Source organism: Sinocyclocheilus rhinocerous, unplaced genomic scaffold (assembly GCF_001515625.1).
Source record: "Sinocyclocheilus rhinocerous isolate Xijiao unplaced genomic scaffold, SAMN03320098_v1.1 scaffold564, whole genome shotgun sequence".
In the NCBI taxonomy this organism is placed as follows: domain Eukaryota; kingdom Metazoa; phylum Chordata; class Actinopteri; order Cypriniformes; family Cyprinidae; genus Sinocyclocheilus; species Sinocyclocheilus rhinocerous.
The window spans coordinates 1,795,140-1,818,502 of NW_015645070.1; the positions used below are offsets into that span (position 1 = coordinate 1,795,140).

The window sequence follows — 23,363 nt, forward strand, 5'->3', positions numbered from 1 at the left end:
TCCAACTTAGAGAGATATGGCCAGGTGTCTTGTTTTGGACGAGGAAACTTTCCACGTAAGTATTTAAGAGGCATTAACTCATCAAACATTATACAGGACTCATTCGGATAGTTTCGTCTGCCAACGAAATTAAATTATGGGGTTGTTCCTAGAATGCCTATGATTGTTAATCATGAATACATTCCCTTAATCCTAATATCATAAACAGGAAATGTGATGTTCCTAGGCAGCTCTATTTAGAGGCACAGGAACACCGAATGACCCCTTTGTATTTAGGAGGATAAAGACTACGGTAAAAAATATCTCCAGTGCGTTTTAAATAGAGCGCTAATCGAGAGTGCGCGCTGACTGGTGTTGCGCATGCGTAGTCACTAATTTAGTTTCACTTGCGTCATTCAAACAAATCCAGTTGGAACGCTTTAAAGAGTACGTGTGTATTTTTACCGCGTATAAAATCCCTATTACCTCGAGTTTTTTATCCAATGTTGACATATACAAGTTGGCAACATTATATTTTGATACAAATTTTTTACTGAGATTCAGTTATTGGTTTGAGTCTTCATTGCAGTGAAAGTAAGCAATTAACTGGTGTTTAACAAGCCAAATATTTTGTCAGCGATTGCAAAATGACTTGGTTATGTTTTCGCCCCTCAATGCTATTTTGAGAGCACAACAAGCACAAACAGTCACTGATGTCAGACTACGTGTGACTATGAGATGCAATACTCATCTGTAAACAGTAAACATGCACGGGGTCTGAACTATAACACTGTCAGTTCTAGAATTGGCAACTGCCAATCTATTTCATACCATACAACTCGCCATCCTAACTGTTAATATCAGATGGAGACACAATATAGTTTAAATAATGTTTTAAAACATTTTAATACTAAAAAAAACACTGAGTTTGTGTCCTTCAGATATATGCGACTGTATGGAAGGAAGTTCAGCATAGAGGACCATGTGCACTTTGTCAAGCTGCTGTATGAGCTGGTCACCATCCCCAAACTGGAGATCAGTATGATGCAGTGCTTCGCCCGTCTCCTCATCACCCTGCTGAAGTAAGATGGACTTCCTACATGCCCTTCATTTAGTCCCATAATGATGACATCAACACTGGAAGCACAAAGATGATGTCACTAGTGTAGGGTATTTCTGTAGTAGTTTGCAAACTCTTTAGCCCTGCCAAAAAGATTAAAATATATATATGTGTGTGTGTTTGTTTGTATACATATTATTTTATTTATGTTTGTGAAATTTTGACAGATGACTAGAGGCTTAGAAGTCCCTAACAAATATACAAAATCATACACTGAAGCTAGTCATTTTAGATAGTTTCTAGAAAAAGTAACTTGCATTGCAGATTAATAATGATATATAAATTAATATTATAATATAATTGTACCATTATTTTAGTTTTTTGGTCAATTGTTTTCTGCATTAACTGTAATTAACTTTTTTTAGGAGAATCTAGTCTACAATTAAGATAATACAATAATTAAAATATTAAAATTTGTTTATGTAACCATGTAATAATTGGTTCTTCACATCACAGCAATGCAGTTATGACTGCACATTATCTCTTTTGTATTGCTAATTTGTAATTGCAGAGTGACAGAACAGCTCATGATTTGAATATCCACCCACACCTATGACAAAAACAAACCGTGTGAAGAAAATCATCTCATTTAAATTATTTTTTCTTACAGGAAGAAGGAACTGCTTTCAAGAGAGGACTTAGAATTGCCATGGCGACCACTTTATGAGTTGCAGGACAGGATCCTGTACTCAAAGACAGAGCACCTCGGCCTGAACTGGTTTCCCAGGTACATCCATATCCCATCAGAAACATTATAAAAAGTCGATTTTTCTCAACAATATTTTAAAAATACATTTTAAAAAACACTTTCTAAAGCGATCCATTTTGCATATCTACTCAATAAAACAGGTTATAAATCATATAGTTACCCTCATAACTTCCATCCCAGCTTCTTATTTTGAAGAAATTTCAAGACTAGACATATTTTGTCACTCCTAATTCTGGGAATCTGCACACATCTTAGAACTGGTGCTGATGTTGAGAATAGTACACAGGAAGTGCTGAGTGAGCCTGTCTTTTTTCTCCTCTCATGTTCAGTTCTCTGCGGCCACGCTCTTCCTCTAAGCACATAATTGTTCAACTTGCTCAGAGGTGGTAAGGACCATGTTACTCTATGTTAATATTTTAAAGTGCACTCAATAATTTTTAAATGTTTCACTGGATTTTATTTGTCTCAGTGGTGTTTGACTTTATTTGACTTTAATTTGTTGCTGTGGATGCATGATATTTTGGTTTATTAGGCACTGCTGATGCACAACAGCAATGTCCGTTTGCCTTTTTGTTCCTTGTTGATTATCAATTTATTTTCTCAATCTCATACTATACACATCAAAGAAACTGATGTTCTTTGGTTTAATAAAAATTTATTTCATTAGATGATTAGGTGATTTTTGAGCTGTTGGCATATTTGACTTTTTGAAATTGTAGTTTCTGTTGAAATACTCCTTATGCAAAAATGAATCCTTGTCTAACTTTGCTGCTAATATGCATTTTATGTCTTTGGTATACTTTTAGGTATTTTCTATCCTGTATTACTTAAATAATAGACAATACCAAACATTAAAAAATTTTAAGTAACTAGATCTCTTTTACTGCCAAAGCTGCTGCTTTTTACAATTTTTTTGTAACAGCATAATGCTGACCATTTATGTAATTTAGAGGTTCTGAAATCTGTGTAAGGAAATAATAATAATGATAATAATTATAAAATACAATTAATATTATATGTAGATTGCAGCTCAGTGGAAGCAGTTCTGAAGGCTTTAATCAAGAACTGCAGACCGTAAGTACTTACTTGCATATCTTCTTTTCCTTATTCCTGACATACACTACTAATCAAAGGTTTAAGGTCAATAAGATATTTTTAAACATTAATATTTTATTTTGCAATGATGTAGTAAATTGATCACAAGTGACAGTAAAGAATTAAAACATGTCAAATGTAAAAAAATAAATAAAAAAAACATGTAAATTTATAGATTTCATTACATATGTGAGTATGCTTTGTGCAAGGGTTGTCTGCTTTATTTTTCAAGCAGGTTAATCAAAGTTACACTATCAGTAAAAAGTTTGGACACACTTGACTAAATATGTATATTTTCAATTATCTTAAAAAAATCTTAAATGTTTAAAATTAGCTTTGTGGATGAGTGGGAGTTTTTGATTACTACTACTCATATTTGACAGGTAGTGTACATATAAACTGTGCCCTAATAGTTCCTCAGTTTGTCCCTAGGATGTTAATCCTGTTTAATGCTCTTTTAATGTGGCTTTGTGGGAGTTTCCTGACTCTGCTAGGATCAGTGATATCCCTTTTTCAGCAGGAGGTCAACAAGGACATCATATCCATACAACTGGGATAAAACTGTTTAATAATTATCTTTTTATGACATTTTAACTGAAATAGAAAGAGAAAAATGTATGCTTGCCTTGTTTCCACCTGAACACAGAAGAGACTCTATGGAAGTTATTTAGGGTGAGGTGAAGCTGCATGTTCAAAGTTACTCTCAGCTTATCTACAGTAGGATTACAGAAAAGGTTATCATGTCAATGGTCAGAGAAGTCCATGCCTTTGTACAGACAACGCACTGTTTGCAGGATGCTCATGGACAGGACAGTAAATGGTCGACAGGAAGTGCCGCATGGTGTATGTCAGGATTCCTGATGTGGCTTAGACCGGCAGACTGTAATCCTTTAACTAAAGCACTTTAACCAGTTATCCAGTTAATAAGAGTTTACTTGTGCTGCATACAGTTTACCATGACATTTAAATGGCACATCACAAAGTTTTAGTGTTGTCATATCTGTGCATAATGCTTGAGGTCAGATATCAGCAACAGCGCTTCACAAAATCATTCTCTGTGTGTCTTTGTATGAATGCGTGCAGATATTTCCCAGAATCAGCCACACAGGAGATGCTGGAAGAGTGGAGGCCTCTGATGTGCCCATTTGATGTGACCATGCAGAAGGCGATGGGATATTTTGAGCTCTTCCTGCCCACCACTCTCCCTCCAGAGCTGCATGATAAGGGCTTTAAGTGAGCACTGCCTGAAATTTACGACACACTTTCAGTCTGCTTTCACTTGCACAATCCATCCTATTAGTCTGGAAATTGGAGTCAATAAAATTTTTAATGAAAGAGAAGTCGCATGTGTTCACCAAAGCTGCATTTGTTTGATCACAAATAGACAGGGTTCCCACGCTTCTTGAAAGTACTTGAAAGTACTTGAATTTCAGACATATGGATTCAAGGCCTGGAAAGTACTTGAAAACAAACATAGGTCCTTGAAAGTGCTTGAATTAAATTTGAAATAAATTTTGTTTATGCAGGGATTAAAGTTTTCCGTTGCTACGACGGATTTCCTTCAATTAGAAAAAAAAAATGAGGGGAAAAGAAACATGTAGCGCATTGTTGTTGTTATGCCGGCACACCAAAAATCATAAAAGAGTGGGAACCCTGAATAGACTAAAAACAGTAATGTCAATGTTTTCCATTTTAATATATTTTAAAATGTAATTTATTCTTTGTTGTCAGAGCTGAATTTCAAACCATTTTCAGCATTCATTTCTTTTAAAAAGGTCATACTGACCACAAGCTTCAAATGGTGGCGCATTTAACCTGAAATGCAGAATGCATCATGTCAGATATAGAACAACCATGATATGTTATTTTTTTTAAATATATAATTTGAAAGTCATTCATACAAACTAGAATAACTACTAGATAATGGATTGTTGTCATAGAAATGAACTTGCATTGTTTCTGCTTTGCTGGTAAAATGAAGCACATATGCTTTTAATTGCTATTGAAATGCCATCAAGTTATCAAAACCATCAGGATATGATGTAATGCATTTACTTTATATTTAATAATGTATTTTAGGGAGGGCCCAGCAAGCAGACCCAGACCCAGCTCAGTGGCCTTTTCAACAGTATCGCCTCGTTTTTCCACCCTTCTAACCTCGGCCGCTGGCTGGTGAGTTACTGGTGGAAATTTCTGATTCCAAAATTTAGTAGAAATAAATATTATATAAAATGCTAAATAATATATAAAGCATAAATCATATATAATTTGTAAAGATTAACAAATAAGTTATTGTATTAAAATAAGCCATTTAATTAACAAAAAAATGAACTGCGAAATTAACAAGGCCTTTAGGCTGCTAATCTGTCTCCCAGAATGCTTTTTAAGAGCTTGCAACTGTGTCCGTTTGAAACACTGCTGCTATCAACAATGCATGCCATTCTTTTTCTAGAAACATCTCCTCATAGACCACAGGACAGTTTATCTTTCCAGGGATGCATGTTTGCTTTGACTGAGAGAGGCATCTAGTTCTCAGTTTCAAATGTCACAGTAAACCCTGTAAAAGCTTTGTCCTTTTATTGTCACCACATTGTTGCGATATTACTTTGTCTTTCCCTTTGAGCTGTTGATGAGATGTGTGCATTCTGTGGAACATCTGATTTGTTTTCAGAAGCTTACAGAAAGTATTCTTCCTTTGATGCAGATGAATTGTATGGTTTGCGATGAGCATCATAGGGTACAAAATGTTTTATTGCAGGAAAGAATATGTCGGCATGCACACTCAATGAGATGGGAATCAGAAGTCGAAGTTAATATTCATCCCTTTGATCAAATGGCAGCTGTAGTGCAATTTTGACATTAAAAGCTCAGTAGAACTAACATTACATTTAATCCATGTTTGCTTTATTTATTTGGGCTTCAATGACACATTTGTCTAAATAAATCTCATAATTACAGACCCATTACAGATGTGTGTGCTGGATGGGTCTTAAGTTTGTTCATTCAGTCTGTTTCACAGTTGTAATAATATCATTATGGTCAGAGCTCCATTTCAAGTCCATTTCCCCCTTTTCTCCCTAATGATTCCTTCTCCTCTTCATTGCACTACCTAATAATGGGAAAACTCAAATAATGTAAAAAATATTATATTTTATTTTCATTTCTTTATTTATAAAAATGTTTTGTGTTGCTCCATCCATCCATCCCTAGATGAAACTCATGAAGCTCGTTCAGCGATTACCTGCCAGTGTTGTGAAACGTCTGCATCGAGAACGTTACCGGACGCCAACGTGGCTGACTCCTGTTCCCGAGAGCCACCTTCTCAGTGAGCAGGACATCACAGACTTTGTGGAAAGTATGAAGCAGCCCGTCCTGCTGGCGATGTTTAGCAAAACTGGCAGCCTGGATGCTGCCCAGGCCCTGCAAAACCTTGCCCTGCTCAGACCTGATCTAGTCATTCCTCCATTGCTGGAGAAGTAAGTGCGTGCGTGTGTGTGTGTGTGTGTGTGTTTGTTTATGTACAATCTAATATATTTTGAGTGAACATTTTTAAGAGTACAATAATTTCATAGATGTTTTGTAGAATTCAGCTTGTTAACAAACCCTTGTTAGTTTAGAAATGAGACAGTAAATTGATGATGGGCTTGACATTATCACATAAAAGCATTTTCGGGACTCTTTTCTCCTGTTCTTCATCTCATTTAAGGACATATCCTGCCATGGAGACCCTCACTGAGCCTCACCAGCTGACCGCCACTCTAAGCTGTATGATCGGTGTGGCGCGGAGCCTGGTGGCCGGGGGCCAGAGGTTTCCAGAGGGCCCCACACACATGCTGCCTCTCCTTTTTACAGATAACATTCCAATTTTTAGCGACTTTTGTTACTCTTGTGCCATTGGTGGACTGTTCAGCTGCTGTTCAGACAAGAAATGACCTCACACAGGTGAAACATCCTCCTGTCATTAGGATCTTTTTACTGTCATAATTCATGTGCAATTTTCTCATTCTATGTTTTTGTGCAGGTGGAAAAAGTGTTGTGTTCAGCCTCAGCAGAGTTTGAGGACTTTGTTCTTCAGTTTATTGATAGGTACAGAACTGTCTCTGAATACTGTACATGTGTATTTCTTTCTGTATCCTCATTCTCCCTCTCATGTTTGTGTATTTAGGTGTTTTGCACTGATTGACACGAGTACACTGGAACAAACCCGGGAGGAGATGGAGACAGAGAAAATGACTCATCTGGAGAGTCTGGTGGAGCTGGGCCTGTCCTCCACATTCAGCACTATCCTCACGCAATGCTCTATGGAAATATTCCAGGTCATTATAAACACACTCTCTGTACCCATGGAGTTAAACCTAGTCATAACATATACTACCGCTCAAAAGTTTGGGGTCGGTAAGATTTTCTTAAATGTTTTTCTCACCAAATGTCTTATGCTAACCAATGCTGTATTTTTTCTATGATGAAAAATACAGTAAAAACGGTAATATTGTGAAATATTATTTATTTAATTGTTTAATTTATTCTCTGTGATGGCAAAACTGAGTTTTCAGCAGCATTACGCCAGTCTGCAGTGTCACATGATCCATGATGCATATTTTTCTAGTCGCTTTAGTGAATGGAAAGTTAAAAAAAACTGCATTTATTTGAAATGGAAATAGTTTTTAACATTCTAAATGTCTTCATTGTCACTTTTGAACAAAGTAATGCATCCTTGCTGAATAAAAGTAATGATTGCTTTCAAAAATGAAAATCTTACAGACCCTAAACTTTTGAACGGAAGTGTATTTCCATAGTGCTTTAACTATGTGATGATATTTGAACATATTTCCTTTATTTTTATAGGTGGCTCTGGAAAAAGTCTTTAACTTTGCCACGACAAACATTTTTGAGACTCACGTGGCTGGACGGACGGTAGCGAACATGTGCCGAGCTGCAACCAAGGTCGGTGTCCTGAGCCATTGACTCCCACAGCTGATAGTGTTTCTCAAAACGTTTGGCTGACCAGTTTAAATGATTATTCTCCTTTTAGTGTCACCCGGCAGAGGCTCTGAAACTCTTTTTGCCCCACTGCTGTAATGCCATATTACAAATCTCAACCTGTAAGTTCCACCTGCATGTAATGTGTCAATGGTAGTATATGTATTGCTACATGTGTTGTGAGTTTCCTGTTAACATACCATGTGTTCTCAGATGAAGAGGAATTAAATGAAGAGGAGCTGGATAAAGAGCTGATGTGGAACCTCCAGCTGTTGTCGGAGGTCAGCACTGGATTCTACAATGTGTAGATATCTAGCTAGCTTGCTCTAGAAATGTGTTTCTGGAAATCAATATCTTTGGAAATGCAAAAATCTTAATCTAGCGATCTATAAGTGAAAATATCTATCTATAAATATAGAACTTTTGAAATGTAAATCAAACTCTAGAAATATAGAAATGTAAATGTAGAACTGTGGAATTTCAACTTTACACATGTATATTTTTTGGGGTTTATTAAGAATTTGTAATGTTTTTAAAAGAGTTCTCCTATGCTCATCAAGCCTACATTTATTTGATTAAAAATAGAGTAAAACAGTAAAGTAATTTATTTCTGTGATTGCAAAGATGAATTTTTTAGCAACTCTTAAGTCTTTAGTGTCACATGATCCTTCAGAAATCATTATAATATGCTGAGTTTGTGCTCAGGAAACATTTCTTTTTATTATCAATGTTAAAAACAGTTGTGCTGCTTGATAATTTTGTGAAACCAAAAAAAAAAGTTTTTCAGGATCGCTTCAAAAATTCTTTTTGGCCCCAAATTTTTGAGTGGTAGTATACACCTGTAATTGAAGAAATAAAAGTTTATAAATCAAAAAAATATATTTAGAACTCTTGAAATCTAAAACTTGACTTTAGAATCTATAACTACAAATCTATTTCTAACTGGAATCCTGTTACTATAAATGTATCTAGATATTTATAAAATAACAGTCCTTGTGTCTCTGGCTGTAGGTGACCCGTGTGGATGGTGATCAACTGTTACTCTACAGGTCTCAGCTGGTGCAGATTCTTCAGTTAACTCTGCACCTGAAATGTAAGCAGGGCTACAATCTGGCCTGTAAGCTGCTCTATCACATCCTGCGCTCCATGTCCCTCATCTATCCCAGAGAGTACTGCAGCATGTCCGGAGGGGTCCAGCAGCACACTGACACATACCTTCCAATTAAGGTCAGCCTCAAGTGGAAAATGAGGTGCCCGATTTTGCCACTAACCCTCTCATAGTGACACAAGGCTCAGCTCTGCTTAAAATAAATCTGAAATATGATGCCATAATCCTGAAGAATCCACAGAGTATCCAAGAGTCCATTTGAAAACAATTGTTAACATACAGTACAGTACAGAGCTGTCTGATGTGAAAAGCCTAACTTTGACCAGTTAGTTTTGTACTTTGATGAGAAATGCCTGTGTTCAGGTGAAATTATGACTTTGGTATCTTGGTAAATCTAAACTCGGAGATATCGTTGAGATCTCTTCTGAAACTCTGGAGATGATTTTTCTCTGGAGAAAAAAAATTTAGAACCATATTTAAGCAAAAAAAAAAAAAAAACTCCACTACTCCCAATTTAAATGAATTTCTATGGGTTAATTGTTTCTATTACAAAGTGACAAATGTTGCATTTTAGGGTTGATATTAATTAGTGGATATAAATGAGTAAATACTAATATTATATGAATAATACAATATGATCAGTGTTAAAGTATAGTAATAAAAAATGTACAAACAAGTCTGAAAATATAATAAAAAAATTCCAAAATGTTTAAATTCACAACAGCAGTGTGAATGGGAAGTTCCCACTAGGATATTTGTGCTTGCTCCTGTGAATTGGCTTTACTTGTATTTTATCCCATCAAATGTCTCTAAAGAGGAAGAGATGAGATGATTGAGTAAATGAATGGATTAGTGGAGCTCCGTCACCATCTAGCATTGGTTAACCTGAGCACCTTTTCTTAGACAAACAGACGTCACTCTTCCTCTCTGACTGACGTATTGTTACATGGTTCATTTGAACTTGACTCCTCCTCAGCATTCTCAGAAAATCTAAACTACTCCCCTCTTTTTCTAAATTTATGAAAACAAATCCATGAAACTTCTTTGTAATGTTTTTTTCTTAAGGTCTTAAAGAAAAGTGGATCAAGAAAAGATAAGGATGATTTTAGACATTACACCAGTTATCATCAGTATACTTAATTGCACAAAACATTGGTCACTATTGCTTTTTTTTTTTATGTTTTTGTTGGAGAAAAAAAAACTATGTTATTGAGGCTGATGTTGCACTAGTTGTCTCTGTCTCCTCTCTGGATCAGGACTGGGGTCTGCCTGGAGACCTGTTGAACCTGGGCATCCAGTGGCACGTGCCCAGCACAGAAGAGAAAGAGTTTGTTTTTTATTTGCTGGATCTGTTGTTAAAACCTGAACTCCAGCATCTGCAGAAACACACACAGGGAGAACAGGACATCAGCAGGTCAGCCACAGGATACGGTAACATGTTATCTGTTTGAACTCATTCGTACCCCCACAGTCCCATCAGTACGTTCCCCTTCATCAACATCAAACCAGAAATGTGTTCATACTATACTGAATTTTTTTTAAAAGGACTGAATGTGTTTGTGTTTATAACAAAAGATTAATTGTGTAATTTATTTAATACTTTATATTTTTCATATTTTTATTTAAGTTTCAGTTTCATATGAGCAAAAATCCAAATGTTTTTAAATGTATCCGGCCCCTGTGGTACATGTTCATGTATCCCTGATTAAGAGATAAATCAGACACTATGATTTAAGATTGATTTAAGCTCTTTAGAGATCTTTTTGTTTCTTTCATAGATGGACAAATTTTAATTAATGCATTAATACAAAAAAGTACATTCCAGAAAAAGAGATGAGATAAAGATTAATTTGCTAATGAGTTTTGTGTCTCTTTAGGGATGATGTTCTACAGAGTCTGTCCATTGTTCATAACTGCCTTCTGGGAGCAAGCAGCCTTCTGCCTCCACTGAATGGAGAACCTGTGCCGGAGAAGTGAGTGTGACACATACGCACAATATAGTGCAGTTACATAAAGCGCTTTATTTTAAACATATTAATTTAGTAATATTGTAACCTTGCAATGCCTCTCACTTCAGGATAAACAGTATGATTCAGCTATGCGAGACAAACGTTTACACTGGAGTAGACTATGGTGAGTGAACATTTCCTTCTTGTGTTTAAAACCAGTGCTGGAGCTATACGGATTAATTAATTAGTTGCTTGCTTATTATTGATTATGTGGCAGACCTGTCTAGAGAGAACTACAGAGAGGACATCTGTAAGGTGATTAGACCTCTACTACGTAAGTTACTCTAACATACTGAGTCCTGTTCTAGATTTAAACTTTACATTTTAATACAACAGATTTTTTTGTAACATCCGTAGATCTGTCTCTCAACTCTATGATGTTTATCCATACAGACCACACTCTAGAGCACTCAGAGGATGACATCAAATCCCTCTTCTCAATTATAAAGGTGAACTGCAACACTGTCAGGTTTTTGTCTGTCAGGTTTATGCTCGTGATTTTTACAGTATTGTATTGGTGATAAGCAGGTGGTATGACAGACGAATGGTGTTTTTTCTTTATAGATCATCAACGACCTGCTCCACTTTAAAGGCTCACACAAACATGAGTTTGACTCACGTTGGAAAAGTTTCAGTCTCATTAAGAAGTCCATGGAGAACAAGGTTAGACACACATTTAATATCTGTTACCAATCTCTTTATTTGACATGTAGTTGACTGACACTCTCTCTTCTCTCCAGCTTCATGGCAGTAAACAGCACATTAGAGCTCTACTCATAGACAGAGTCATGTTGCAACATGAGGTAAGAGCATTTGGGTGAATCTCACAAAACCTGTCAGACATATTTTTTATTTTATTGATTTATTTATTACTGCATTCTAATAATATATCTATGGAAGCCGTTTCCGCCACTGAATAAAAAATAAAAAAGGTAATTGCGACTTTATATCTCACAATTCTGACTTTTTTTTCTCATAATTGCGTGATATAAACTGCGAGTTAAAAAGTCAGAATTGCGTGATATAAACTCACAATTGCGAGACATAGTCGCAATTCTGAGAACATATCAGTCTTCCCCCCCCCCCTCAAAATTGGACTTTAACTCGCAATTGTGAGTTTATTGGCTATCACGCAATTCTGACTTTATAACTCGCAAAATAACCTTTTTTTATTTTTTATTCAGTGGAAACGGGCTTCCATATATATCCTATAATAAATTGCATAAAGAAAATTAAGACTGTGTGGAATGTGTCATGAAAGCTATTGAAAAAATATTTCTCTAAAATTATTTTGATTTTAGGGTAAAATTATTGACCTGAACAGGTTTTCATGAGATGGGTTAGGGTTAGGGATCATAATCATAAAACGAGAATGCATATTTTGGGGCTCTTCGGCATGTTTTGTTATGATTACAGTCGTTTTGAGTGTGTTTTGTGCCTGTGTGTTTCAGTTAAGAAATCTGACCAAGGAGGGATGTTGCTACAGGAGTGTTCATCAGGACTTGATAAATGACCTGCTTAGACTGTCCACCAGCAGGTACAGTCAGGTATGGCAAGGCCATATACACAAACATACATATGTATTCACACACAAAAGCAACGAATACATCATTAACAGTCCATATTTTACCTCAGGTGAGGAGTAAAGCTCAGAACGTGCTGTTCACAGCACTGGGAACCTACAGCTTATGCTGCAGAGACGTCATCCCTGCGGTGCTGGAGTATCTGGACCCAGACCGCACTGACGTCACCCAGCAGCAATTCAAAGTAGGTCTTACACAGTTCGGGATAAATATACACTGAAAGAAACTAAGAATCTTTCTCTTTCTATTGATCATTCTGACATATGACATGACATATGACAAGCTTTTGAAAATTGAGTAGGATCATATGTTGTCTATGTCTTTTTTACTCTTCTCCAGGGTGCCTTGTACTGTCTGTTAGGGAACCACTCTGGGATCTGTCTTGCTAACCTGCAGTACTGGGACTGCATTGCTCTCACATGGCCTGCCATTTTGCGTTCTGGTATGAGCCCCTCAATGTCTCTAGAGAAGTCTTCAGTCGTCCGGCTCTTTGATGATCTGGCTGACAAAATCCACCGCCAGTACGAGACCATCGGAATTGACTTTTCTGTGAGTTCAGCAAATAGTAGCCTAAATGAGGGAGAAACATCTACTAAACGTCAGAAGAAATGACACACTTCAGCTTTAAGTAAACCGAAAGCCTTCGTTCATAATTTAAAGTATTAACATGATAATATAAAGTGAAAATGATTTTTGCTAATGTGTTTGTTGACATCACACATCAGCGTCATCTTTTTCTTTCTATGCTAACTGCAGCAATAACAAAAGTAAAGGTATTTGTATTGTGACATTTGTCTTTACACTGTTCTTTTTTGTTTCATATTCAGATCCCGGAGAGCTGTGTGGAGGTTGCTCTAAAAATGATGAAATCCAGTAACCCAGAACCGACTCCATGTGCCGCCTCTGAACAGGAGGAACTGGAGGGAAGAAAGAGACAGGAACAGAAAAACAAAGACTCAGTGCAGTAAGTAAATACAAAAAATAAACTACATACAAATATGCTTTCCAATTTATATCCCATTAAGCAGTGGATATACACAAAAATGTAGTTGTTGTTTTTTTTATCAATCCTAACAGGAAGTATGAGAAGCTAGTGGTGGATCTTTTGGACAGGCTTTACGACCGAAACTTGTATGTCTACTCATTGTGTCTGGTTAGACTGCACAGCAAATGTCTGGATGGTAAAGTAATGGAAATTCATTGGTCATATGCTTGTTTATTTGGCAGGCCCTGGAAGTTTGAGCAGATAACTATCGGCTTCCTCTCTCTGATGCTGAGAGATGACCACCCCTTGCCTTCCTCTGCAGTCCTCTTTTTCGTTGAGAGCCTGAACCACGACTCGCTCTTAGTTCGCAATGTGTGTTTGTGTGTGCATTCTGTCACAATTATACCTATAAACATATGTGTGTAAGGAAAGCTACACAAAAAGACACTTCATTCTGGCGTCTGCTATTTATTTTTCAGGGTGCGATATCAGCAGTGAGTGGCATTCTAAAGCAGCTCAAGAGACCTCACAAGAAAGTGGCAGTGAATCCCTACGACATATCTGAGCTCAAAACCTCGCTGCAGTCATGTGAGAACACTAACTGTACAGTAATAAATGACTATATGTTCTCAGTAAATGGACACATATCAAAGAATGTCTGAGATTTGTGTTATATTTCTTCCTGTTCTTCATGTAGGTGGTGGTAAAGCTCTAAGCTCTCTGCTGGCGGGAGACAGGCCTGATAACCAGTGGCTGCGGTATGACAGCAGCAGGTTGCCGCGCTCCCAGCAGGACTGGAATGAATGCTGCTTCATTGAGAAAACCCACTGGGGCTATTCCACATGGCCACGGTACACATGCTTACAGTGCTTAAAAACATGATTTGTGCACCATATTAAATGTCTTCTGAAGCCATACAATAGCTTTGTGTGAGGAATGCAAAGAAAATGACACAAGGAAAAGGAAGACCCTTTCAGTATTACAGAAGATGTCTTTTGAACTTTATATGCATCAAAGAAAACTGGACAAAATATATATCACTAAAATGTTAAGCAGCACAACTGTTCTCAACATTGATATTAACAAGAAATGATTATGTGTTATTAATAAGAAAGGATTGTGACACTGAAGACTAGAGTATCGGTTGCTGAAAATCAAACTTTTGGACAACAGTGTATATTTAGCATTTGATTGACGATCAATACAAAATTTGTTTTATTTCATGGTTATTTCTTTTTTTAGGAAGCTGCTGCTCTATGCCCCTCTTGAGGAACAGCCCAAACAGGGCAAAACAAGAGAAGAGATGAATGAGGTACGCAAATATTCAAACCAAATTACATCTAAACCCAACCACTTCAGAACAACTTGTACCACCTCATTTCAGTTTTTTTATTTCAGTCGTTTTTGTTTTGTTCATGCCTGTTTTCTGTGTTGTAGAGTGAACAGATCATATACAATCATTTCTCAGACCAGCAGTTCATAGATCAGTTCATCCAGTATTTGTCTCTGGAGGACAGAAAGGGGAAAGATAAATTCAGCTCACGACGATTTTGCCTCTTTAAGGTGAGAGTCTTTAGATGTGCCTCTGCAGTCTGTTTCTCAAACCCATTAAAATGTTGATTATAGACTGTAGAAGTTTGAGCCAGGTCTTCAGGCTTGTTTAAACCAGTTTGACAACCAGTTCCATGTCTGACACCCAGTCAATTAGCCAAAAATCAACAAAAATGGACTCCATCATAAACATCGTCTTGTGTTGTCACAAGGGTCTTTTTCGGAACTTTGATGATGCCTTCCTGCCTCTGCTGAAGCCTCATATGGAGCGTCTGGTTGCAGATTCCCATGAGAGCACCCAGCGCTGTGTTGCAGAGATCATCTCTGGACTCATCAGGGGTTCCAAACACTGGAGCTACAGCAAGGTATTAGCATACATGCATAAAATATAGGTGCAGTACAACAAAGTTAAGAGGATTTGAGTCCTCAACATCACTGTTACACACCATTTGGTGCAGAATGATGTGTTCAAGTTTGTATGTGTTTGTTACAGGTGGAAAAACTGTGGGCTCTGCTGTGTCTACTCCTCCGTAAAGCTCTTTCCAATATCACCATTGAGACGTATGCGGACTGGGGCACCTGTATCGCCACTGCCTGCGTAAGGACACCTTTGTCACTCTTTTTAGAGCACAAACTCATCTTTTAGTAAGATGTAGATCTGTATGCCTCATATTGTTAAGTTTTTGCACAAATATTTTCAAGAAAAAACATACACTGTTATATACATATGCCGTGTGGATTACATTTAAATCTCATATTCTTATAATGACTGAAATCTGAGGGAAAATCAGTTAATATACATAAACATTCACTAACCCCAATCTTTTGAATGTTAAAGTTAAAAATCAATACTGAAGTCACAGTTAAGGCATTTGTAATGTTACAATTTATTTTTATTTCAAATAAATGCTACTCTTTAGAGCTTTCTATTCATCAATGAATCCTGAAAATGTTTCTTGAGCACCAAATCGGCGGCATATTAGAATGATTTCTGTAGGATCGTGTGACACTGGAGACTGGTGTATTGACTGCTGAAAAATTAGCTTTACCATCACATGAATATAAATTTTACCATATGTAGATTAAAATAACTGTTTTCTATTTTAAATTAAAATAATATTTACCAGTATTAATGTTTTTGCTGTATTTTTTATCAAATAAATGCAGCCTTGGTGAGCATAAGAGATGTCTTTCAAAAGCATTTGAAAAAATCTTACGGACCAAAAACTCTTAAACAGTACATTCTATTAGAACAGTATATTCTTTAATATTATCCCAAAAATATTCCCTGTGTACAAATATATGTGTTGTACAGGAGAGCCGAGACCCACGAAAGCTGCACTGGCTGTTTGAGATGCTGATGGAATCTCCGGTCACAGGAGAAGGAGGCTCATTTGTGGATGCCTGGTATGGCATCACTACCACACACTTCCTCTTTTGAAAGCTGAATGTACTGAATGGATTAAAAAGGGGAAATGCTGAATGTGACTTCTTTATATTTCATGTCTAAGTTTGGATTTCAATTGGATGCAATGTCATCTCTCTTTTTCAGCCGTCTGTATGTGCTGCAGGGAGGTCTTGCTCAGCAGGAATGGAGAGTTCCAGAGTTGCTTCACAGGTTACTACAGTACCTAGAACCCAAACTCACTCAGGTCTACAAGAATGTACGCGAACGCATCGGCAGGTATGTACTTGAATGCAAAAATCAAGTCAACATTATATGTATTTTCTTCACCTTCAGTCTTTTCAAAGTCATTGTTTGCTTTGGTCTCAGCAACTGCCATTCATTCTTTCTCTTTTCACGTCCTGTCTCTCAGTGTGCTCACCTACATCTTCATGATCGACGTGAACCTGCCACACACTCAGCCCACCACATCCCCGCGCATCGCAGAGTTCACCGAGCGTGTGCTGACCAGACTCAAGCCTTTAACGGAGGGCGAGGAGGAGATCCAGAACCACGTGGTAGAGGAGAACACAGAGGGAGATCAAGACGAGAGGACACAAGCCATCAAATTACTCAAAACTGGTGTGTATTTTGTGTGTGAATGTGAATGTTTGAGTGTGCAGAAGTGGTATTTTAAAAATATTTTTGTATTTGTGATAGTGTTGAAGTGGTTGATGACCAGTGCTGGACGCTCCTTCTCTTCTGTGGTCCCAGAACAGCTTCGTCTCCTCCCTCTACTCTTTAAAGTGAGTCCCAATTTTGTCTGTAATTTAGTTAACTGTCTACAAGTCTTGTATTTTTAAGTCTGTCTCTATCTCTCTTTCTAGATTGCTCCAGTGGAGAATGACGACAGCTATGATGAGATGAAGAGAGATGCTAAGACATGTCTGTCTCTCATGTCCCAGGGACTGCTGTACTCAGAGCAGATCCCACAAGTCCTCAATGCACTTGAGGAGGTGACTTTCCAATGCCCATAATGCGCACACACACACACACAGACACTAAATATGCTTTTAGTGTGAGTTATGTATGAATGCCAGGGTTTAATGTGTAATCTGACCAGCAGATGGTGGTGTTTGTTACAGATTTCGAGGAGCAGCTCATGGCACGCACTACACCGTTCTCACCTACCTGCAGATCATGGTTTTCTACAATCTTTTCACCTTCCTCAGCAATGCCAAGGCCGTCAGTGACGTGAGAGCACTAGTACTGAGCCTGCTGGAGGATGAACAACTTGAGGTGTGTGAATAAATTTGCACACTGATATATGCACATGTATAAGGGTTTGTTTCGCAGTTTCTGAGGACTAGGGGTGTCTCTGGCTCTTTATTTCTATGGGGCACAACCAATCATCTGCCATGCCTAATATGAGAGTACAGCCTTGCCTAGTCATTTTATACTGAGTATTATGAATTATTTGTGTTCTTCAATCAAATAAAATTCATAAATTAAATGGATGAACTTTATGAACAGCATTTTAACTATGACAGCCAATCAGCAGAGCATTGGAATAAAATGAATCACTAACTCACCAATGAAGACTTCATTCATTGTGATAGCATAGTGAGAGAGTGGGCATTTTTTTGGCAGTTGGAATACTTTTCAAAGTTTCTCTCATATGAAGCAAAGCATTTTAACTAGGGATACACCGATACCAATACTGGTATCGAGTATCGGTATCGGGCCCGATACTGAGCTCCTGTACTCGTACTCGTTAAAATGCCCCGATACCAAACGCCGATACCACACAGCATGTGATAAGCGCCATATTCAGACAAAGAAACACCAACAACAGACAGCAGAATGGAGTTAAGGATGTCTACTAGGTGGTATCGGTGCATCCCTAATTTTAACCATGTTAACATGCACAAAAAATGTGAGATAAATTGGCATTGCACATTTGTACTTATTTAAAATGGTTTATATATTAATTTTATTAGAATTTAAATTTAATTACATTATTTTACCCTATTTTTACCCTAACTTTACATTTACCTCTCAACCTACCTATTTATTTATTCATCATTCATTCATTCGTTCATAAAAAATTTTTTAAAACCATTTCACTAGTGTGGACCTTTTAAAATGTGCTACTCTACCTTTTACATTTAAAAGTGACAGCAAAATATTTATAATGTTACAAAAGATTTATATTTCAAATAAATGCTGTTCTTTTGAACTTTATATTCATCAGAGAATCATATAAAATCCATCAAAGTTTGTACAAAATTATTAAGCAGCACAACTATTTTTTTAATTGATTTTTAACAAGAACCAAATCAGCATACTGGAATGATTTCTGAAAGATGTGACACTGAAGACTGGAATAATGGAAATTCAGCTTTGCCATCACATTAACAACTTACATTTTAAAAATATTAAAGGGATAGTTCACCTTCAGTTGGTCCCTATTGACTTGCATAGTGTTTTTTTCCCCCAAACTATGGAAATTAAGTTTCTGTAGTTAATGTATTTTTTGAAGACAAATATATATATTCCACATAGTTGGCCCTTATTATGCATAACATAAATGCACAGGCCATATTCACATATAATGATTTCACTCTCATAATGTGTGCAGGTATTTGCATGTTTAAGACTTTTTTTTCTCTTAAATTAAGCCTGATTACTGTTCAAGATTATATATCTTCAGTATATCTAAATTCATGTGTGTGTTTTAGTATAATCGCTAAGGTTAAATGTGTCGAAAGCCAATTACGTAAGCCTCCGTGGTGAAAGTCTCTTTCTCCATTCTGTCTTTTCAATGATGTAGCGCTCCCTTGTTTTCCTTTACTCTCTCTCTCTCTCTCTCTCTCTCTCTCTCTCTCTCTCGCTCTCACACACATGCTCTCTATCCTTCGATCCCTCTTACTGTTACCATAGCAACTCCTAGCTGCAGCAATATTCTGTTTCCATAGTGATAGATGTTCAAATTTTCAGAGAGGAGAGGATGGCAAACAGAGAGAGAAGAGGCTAAAGGGGGAAAAAAATAGGGTTGAGTGGAAGAAAACTACACCCTTTAATTCAGCCTATTAAATAAAAGCACTCTGGATTCCATGATGCATACGATACGACCCTCTGTGATGTGATACAGACATTCGGTTGATTAGTACTAGCCAATCAGAACGTGACAGTGACTGTTTCAAGGTTAAAGATCAGAGCACACAGGCCAAGATCACAAGAGTTTGAAGCTACAAAACAATAGCCATCGTTTCTTTGTCAGCACAAATGCGTGTCCTAAACTCTCATAGACATGCACAGAGAATTGCTATTGCTGAGTCAGCTTTTATGGCTGTCTGTGTATTTTTAATATCTCTGGATTTTTTGCCTAATTACACAGGGCTTCTTTGAGACCGGTTTACGGTGGACCAGTAGTGCACAACACAATGGAAACAAGCCGCAACACAACAAAATTAGCATAACGCAATGGAAACAAGCTGAAACATAATGGAATTAGAACAATGCAATGGAAACAAGCCGCAAAATTAGCACAACACAATGAAATTAGTCCTGTCTTGTGTTGTGGAGATTTTGTTGTTTTGGAGATTTTGTTGTGTTATGCACTACTGGTCCACCATACCCGTTAGATGACTAGTTGTTCACACTAGTTGTTTAGCACATCAATGGTAATAAGCTCTAAATTTGCTTATTCGCCCATTTCAACCTGACTGGAGTCCTGCTCTGGAACATGGTGTTTTGTTCTGTGATGCAGATTGCACCGTTCTACTATGTTACATAAATTTCCAACACTTCTTGTATTCTTCTTTTTTAAGGAAAAGTTGTGACACAAAAGACCCCGTCTGTCCCTGCTCTGCACTTCCCACGCTTTAGATAACTGAAAAGAGAAACTGTCTGAACCTTTGGCCACAAGCCTGAACTGTAACAATCTTCTGTAATGATCTTTCTTTCCTTCTCTCTCTCTGTCTGTCTCTCTTCATGTTTTTAGGTGAGGGAGATGGCCGCCACCACTTTAAGTGGATTCCTGCAGTGTAATTTTCTCAGCATTGACGAACCCATGCTGGCCCATTTTGAGGCCCTGAGCAAAACCCGTCTGCCCAAGCGCAAGAGGAGAGAGCTGGGCTCAGTGGTGGACACGATCCCTTCTGCTGGTAATGATCACACAGACATATATACAGTACATACACTAAGTCTGGGGTCAGCAATTTGTTATGCTTTTGAATGCAGTCTCTTACACTCACCAAGGTTGATCAAAAATACAGTAAAACAGTAATATTGTAAAATATATTTACAATTTAAAAGAATTGTTTTGTATTTGAATATATTTTAAAATATTTATTTCTGTGATGGCAATGCTAAATATTCAGGAGCCATTTCCCAGTCTTCATTGTCACGTGATCCTTCAGAAATCATCAGGAATGCTCAGGAAACATTTGATTAATCTTTGAATGCTTTTAAGTTCTAAAGTTTAAATTATTTAAGTAGAGATATTATAGAATTTTTAAATTATCAGTGTTGTTCAGTATATAGTATATGTAATCCAGTACTGGATATTTAATTGTGCATGCTCATTTTTCCTACGTTTTACATTTAAATTACTTTTGTAGTCTAATGCTTAAAGTTAATCTTGAAAACACTGTTAAATGTAATTTTTAGCAAATCTTAAAATGAATTAAAATTTTTCATACCTTTCAATGTTATGCTTCAAATTCATTTTAGTTATATATATATATATATATATACACACACATACGTTTTTCATTTTACATCATGACTTTGGTCAAATAGATTTCAGATGTTAATTGTTGTCTCATGCTTTTATAAATGATTTTATATCTAGGGTGAATTCAGGTAAACTTTGGCTGTTTTAGTCACTCGGATGAATTTACCTGTGTTCACTCTAGATATATTTATATACCTTAAATAACTCTACTTGAATCTTTCATTTTTCCTGTGTGTGTGTAGACCTGGTGCGGCGGCATGCAGGTGTATTGGGTCTGAGTGCCTGCATCCTGTCCAGCCCGTATGATGTGCCCACCTGGATGCCCCAGATCCTCATGGACCTGAGTGCCCACCTCAACGACACACAGCCTATAGAGGTACAGCTCTTTCTCCTTTCCTGCTGTTAGCTGTGGAGAGAATGGGGGTTGATTGGGAATGATCAGCTGATTGCAGTCTGCAGGGGGCCAGGGATTGACTGAGCAAAGATGAAAAGTTTAAACATTTCTGGAAGTTGAACATGACTCATGCAACTGCATTTGGAAGCAATTGTATGGATCGCAAAGGCAGACCAGCAACTGCAATACTGAGAATACTAGCTAAACCGAGAGCCTGTTACTATGAATGAGTGACTCACAAGATTGTTTATATAAATAAATATTTGTTGTTTCTCTAGATGACTGTGAAGAAAACCCTGTCGGATTTCCGTCGCACTCATCATGATAACTGGCAGGAACACAAGCAGAAGTTCACAGATGACCAGCTGCTGGTGCTCACAGATCTGCTGGTCTCCCCCTGTTACTACGCTTAGGTCTGTTATAAACACACACACACACACAGGCTCTCTTCCGAACCCTAGTGAGATGATTTGCTTTCTGCTGCCTACATAGACGGTGCCTTCTAAGGCAGCATCCTAATTGAAATTAAATGACCGATTTGGAACGATTTATATACTGTAGGCAGCAACTCTGTACATCATAAAAATAGTAATACTACGGTACAATACTACACAATACATACTGTAACACGCATATTGGGTAAAACTGTTGATTTTTATTTTTATTTAACATCTTTTTTTAGACTTATTTCATCATTAAATCATTTTTTTGGTGTCATTTCATCCATCTTGATGAATTTTGATACCATATATGATATGATACAAGTTTTCTTATTCGTGTTTTATCTTCAGACTCTTCTTATTATCTGTTTTTCAGAATGATGTCACTGTCTGGTGAAGGGAAAAGGCAAAGCTAACTGAAACCTGAATTTTTGTTTGCTCTGAATGTCTGGGATTGTTTGTAGAGGACAGAAAATTAAAACGCAGTTTATGTAGCAATAGATGCAATCATCTAGTTATGAGATAACTAGAATATTTTACTAAACTCTTTTTTTATTATTATTTTTGAATACACTTAATATTTAAGGGGAACTTTATTGCAGGTATCGCTGACCTGCATCTATAATGTTCTTGTATAGTTTTCAGTTTCTGCTTGTTTGAGTGCAGTATGGATTGTTATAGCCCAATATAAAGCAGTTTTCTGCACTGCATTTATTGTAATACTAGCATTTTACAATTTTAGCAGTAATCTGTTTGAAATGTGTACACATGTAATGTTGGTAAATGTTACATATGTGTATGAGGTAAAAGTACCCATTTCTTTTTTTTCTTTTTTTTATAGTAGCACTACATTTCCTCCTGCCTCATAGAGACAGTGTGCATCTTTAACAGTTATGCAAGCCTACATAAATGAAAGAGTGTAAGAATATATCATTTGGTGATGCTATTCTTCAGTTGTCATGCCAATACAGCTGAACTAAACTAAAAATTCAGTATAATCACAATGGATGGTGTTACAAAATAGTAGCCCATGAGATTTTAAACTCCTCCCTCCTGCACTTCATGCATCTTTTTCTCTATTAGTATTTTTGCAGTCAATAAATGTTTATTATTTATTAATTTATTCAATTGAAAATTTTAGTTGACCTTTGCATTTAGTTTAGTGTTTGTAGTTTTTGCTTTAAGCCAGGTGTTCTCATATCCTGGTGTCAGAAGCTTTTTAAAGGAACTGTCAGCAAATGCGGAGACAGTGTCATCGAGACTTGCAGTTAGCAAGCATTGCTGA

General features: G+C 36.9%; 1 protein-coding gene across 1 annotated transcript; it reads left to right on the forward strand.

The window, feature by feature from the left end:
- Positions 1 to 5: 5 nt before the first annotated feature.
- LOC107705361 (proteasome activator complex subunit 4A-like) lies at positions 6 to 22,927 on the forward strand (the record flags this gene model as incomplete). Its single annotated transcript, XM_016508618.1, is given in 47 exon segments — positions 6 to 55; positions 921 to 1,061; positions 1,710 to 1,826; positions 2,138 to 2,194; positions 2,838 to 2,882; positions 3,987 to 4,136; positions 4,867 to 4,873; positions 4,983 to 5,075; positions 6,114 to 6,379; positions 6,610 to 6,746; positions 6,748 to 6,845; positions 6,925 to 6,989; positions 7,069 to 7,219; positions 7,749 to 7,847; positions 7,936 to 8,005; positions 8,097 to 8,164; positions 8,895 to 9,110; positions 10,248 to 10,405; positions 10,869 to 10,964; positions 11,069 to 11,124; positions 11,218 to 11,274; positions 11,394 to 11,449; positions 11,565 to 11,663; positions 11,741 to 11,803; positions 12,452 to 12,547; positions 12,636 to 12,767; positions 12,923 to 13,132; positions 13,411 to 13,547; positions 13,661 to 13,714; positions 13,811 to 13,940; positions 14,048 to 14,156; positions 14,266 to 14,419; positions 14,811 to 14,880; positions 15,006 to 15,131; positions 15,332 to 15,484; positions 15,613 to 15,717; positions 16,435 to 16,526; positions 16,672 to 16,803; positions 16,937 to 17,145; positions 17,224 to 17,309; positions 17,391 to 17,519; positions 17,649 to 17,674; positions 17,676 to 17,802; positions 20,510 to 20,672; positions 21,487 to 21,620; positions 21,917 to 22,051; positions 22,455 to 22,927. Coding segments are annotated over 46 exon segments (5,124 nt in total), but the record flags the coding sequence as incomplete, so codon positions are not given.
- Between the last annotated feature and the right edge of the window lie 436 nt (positions 22,928 to 23,363).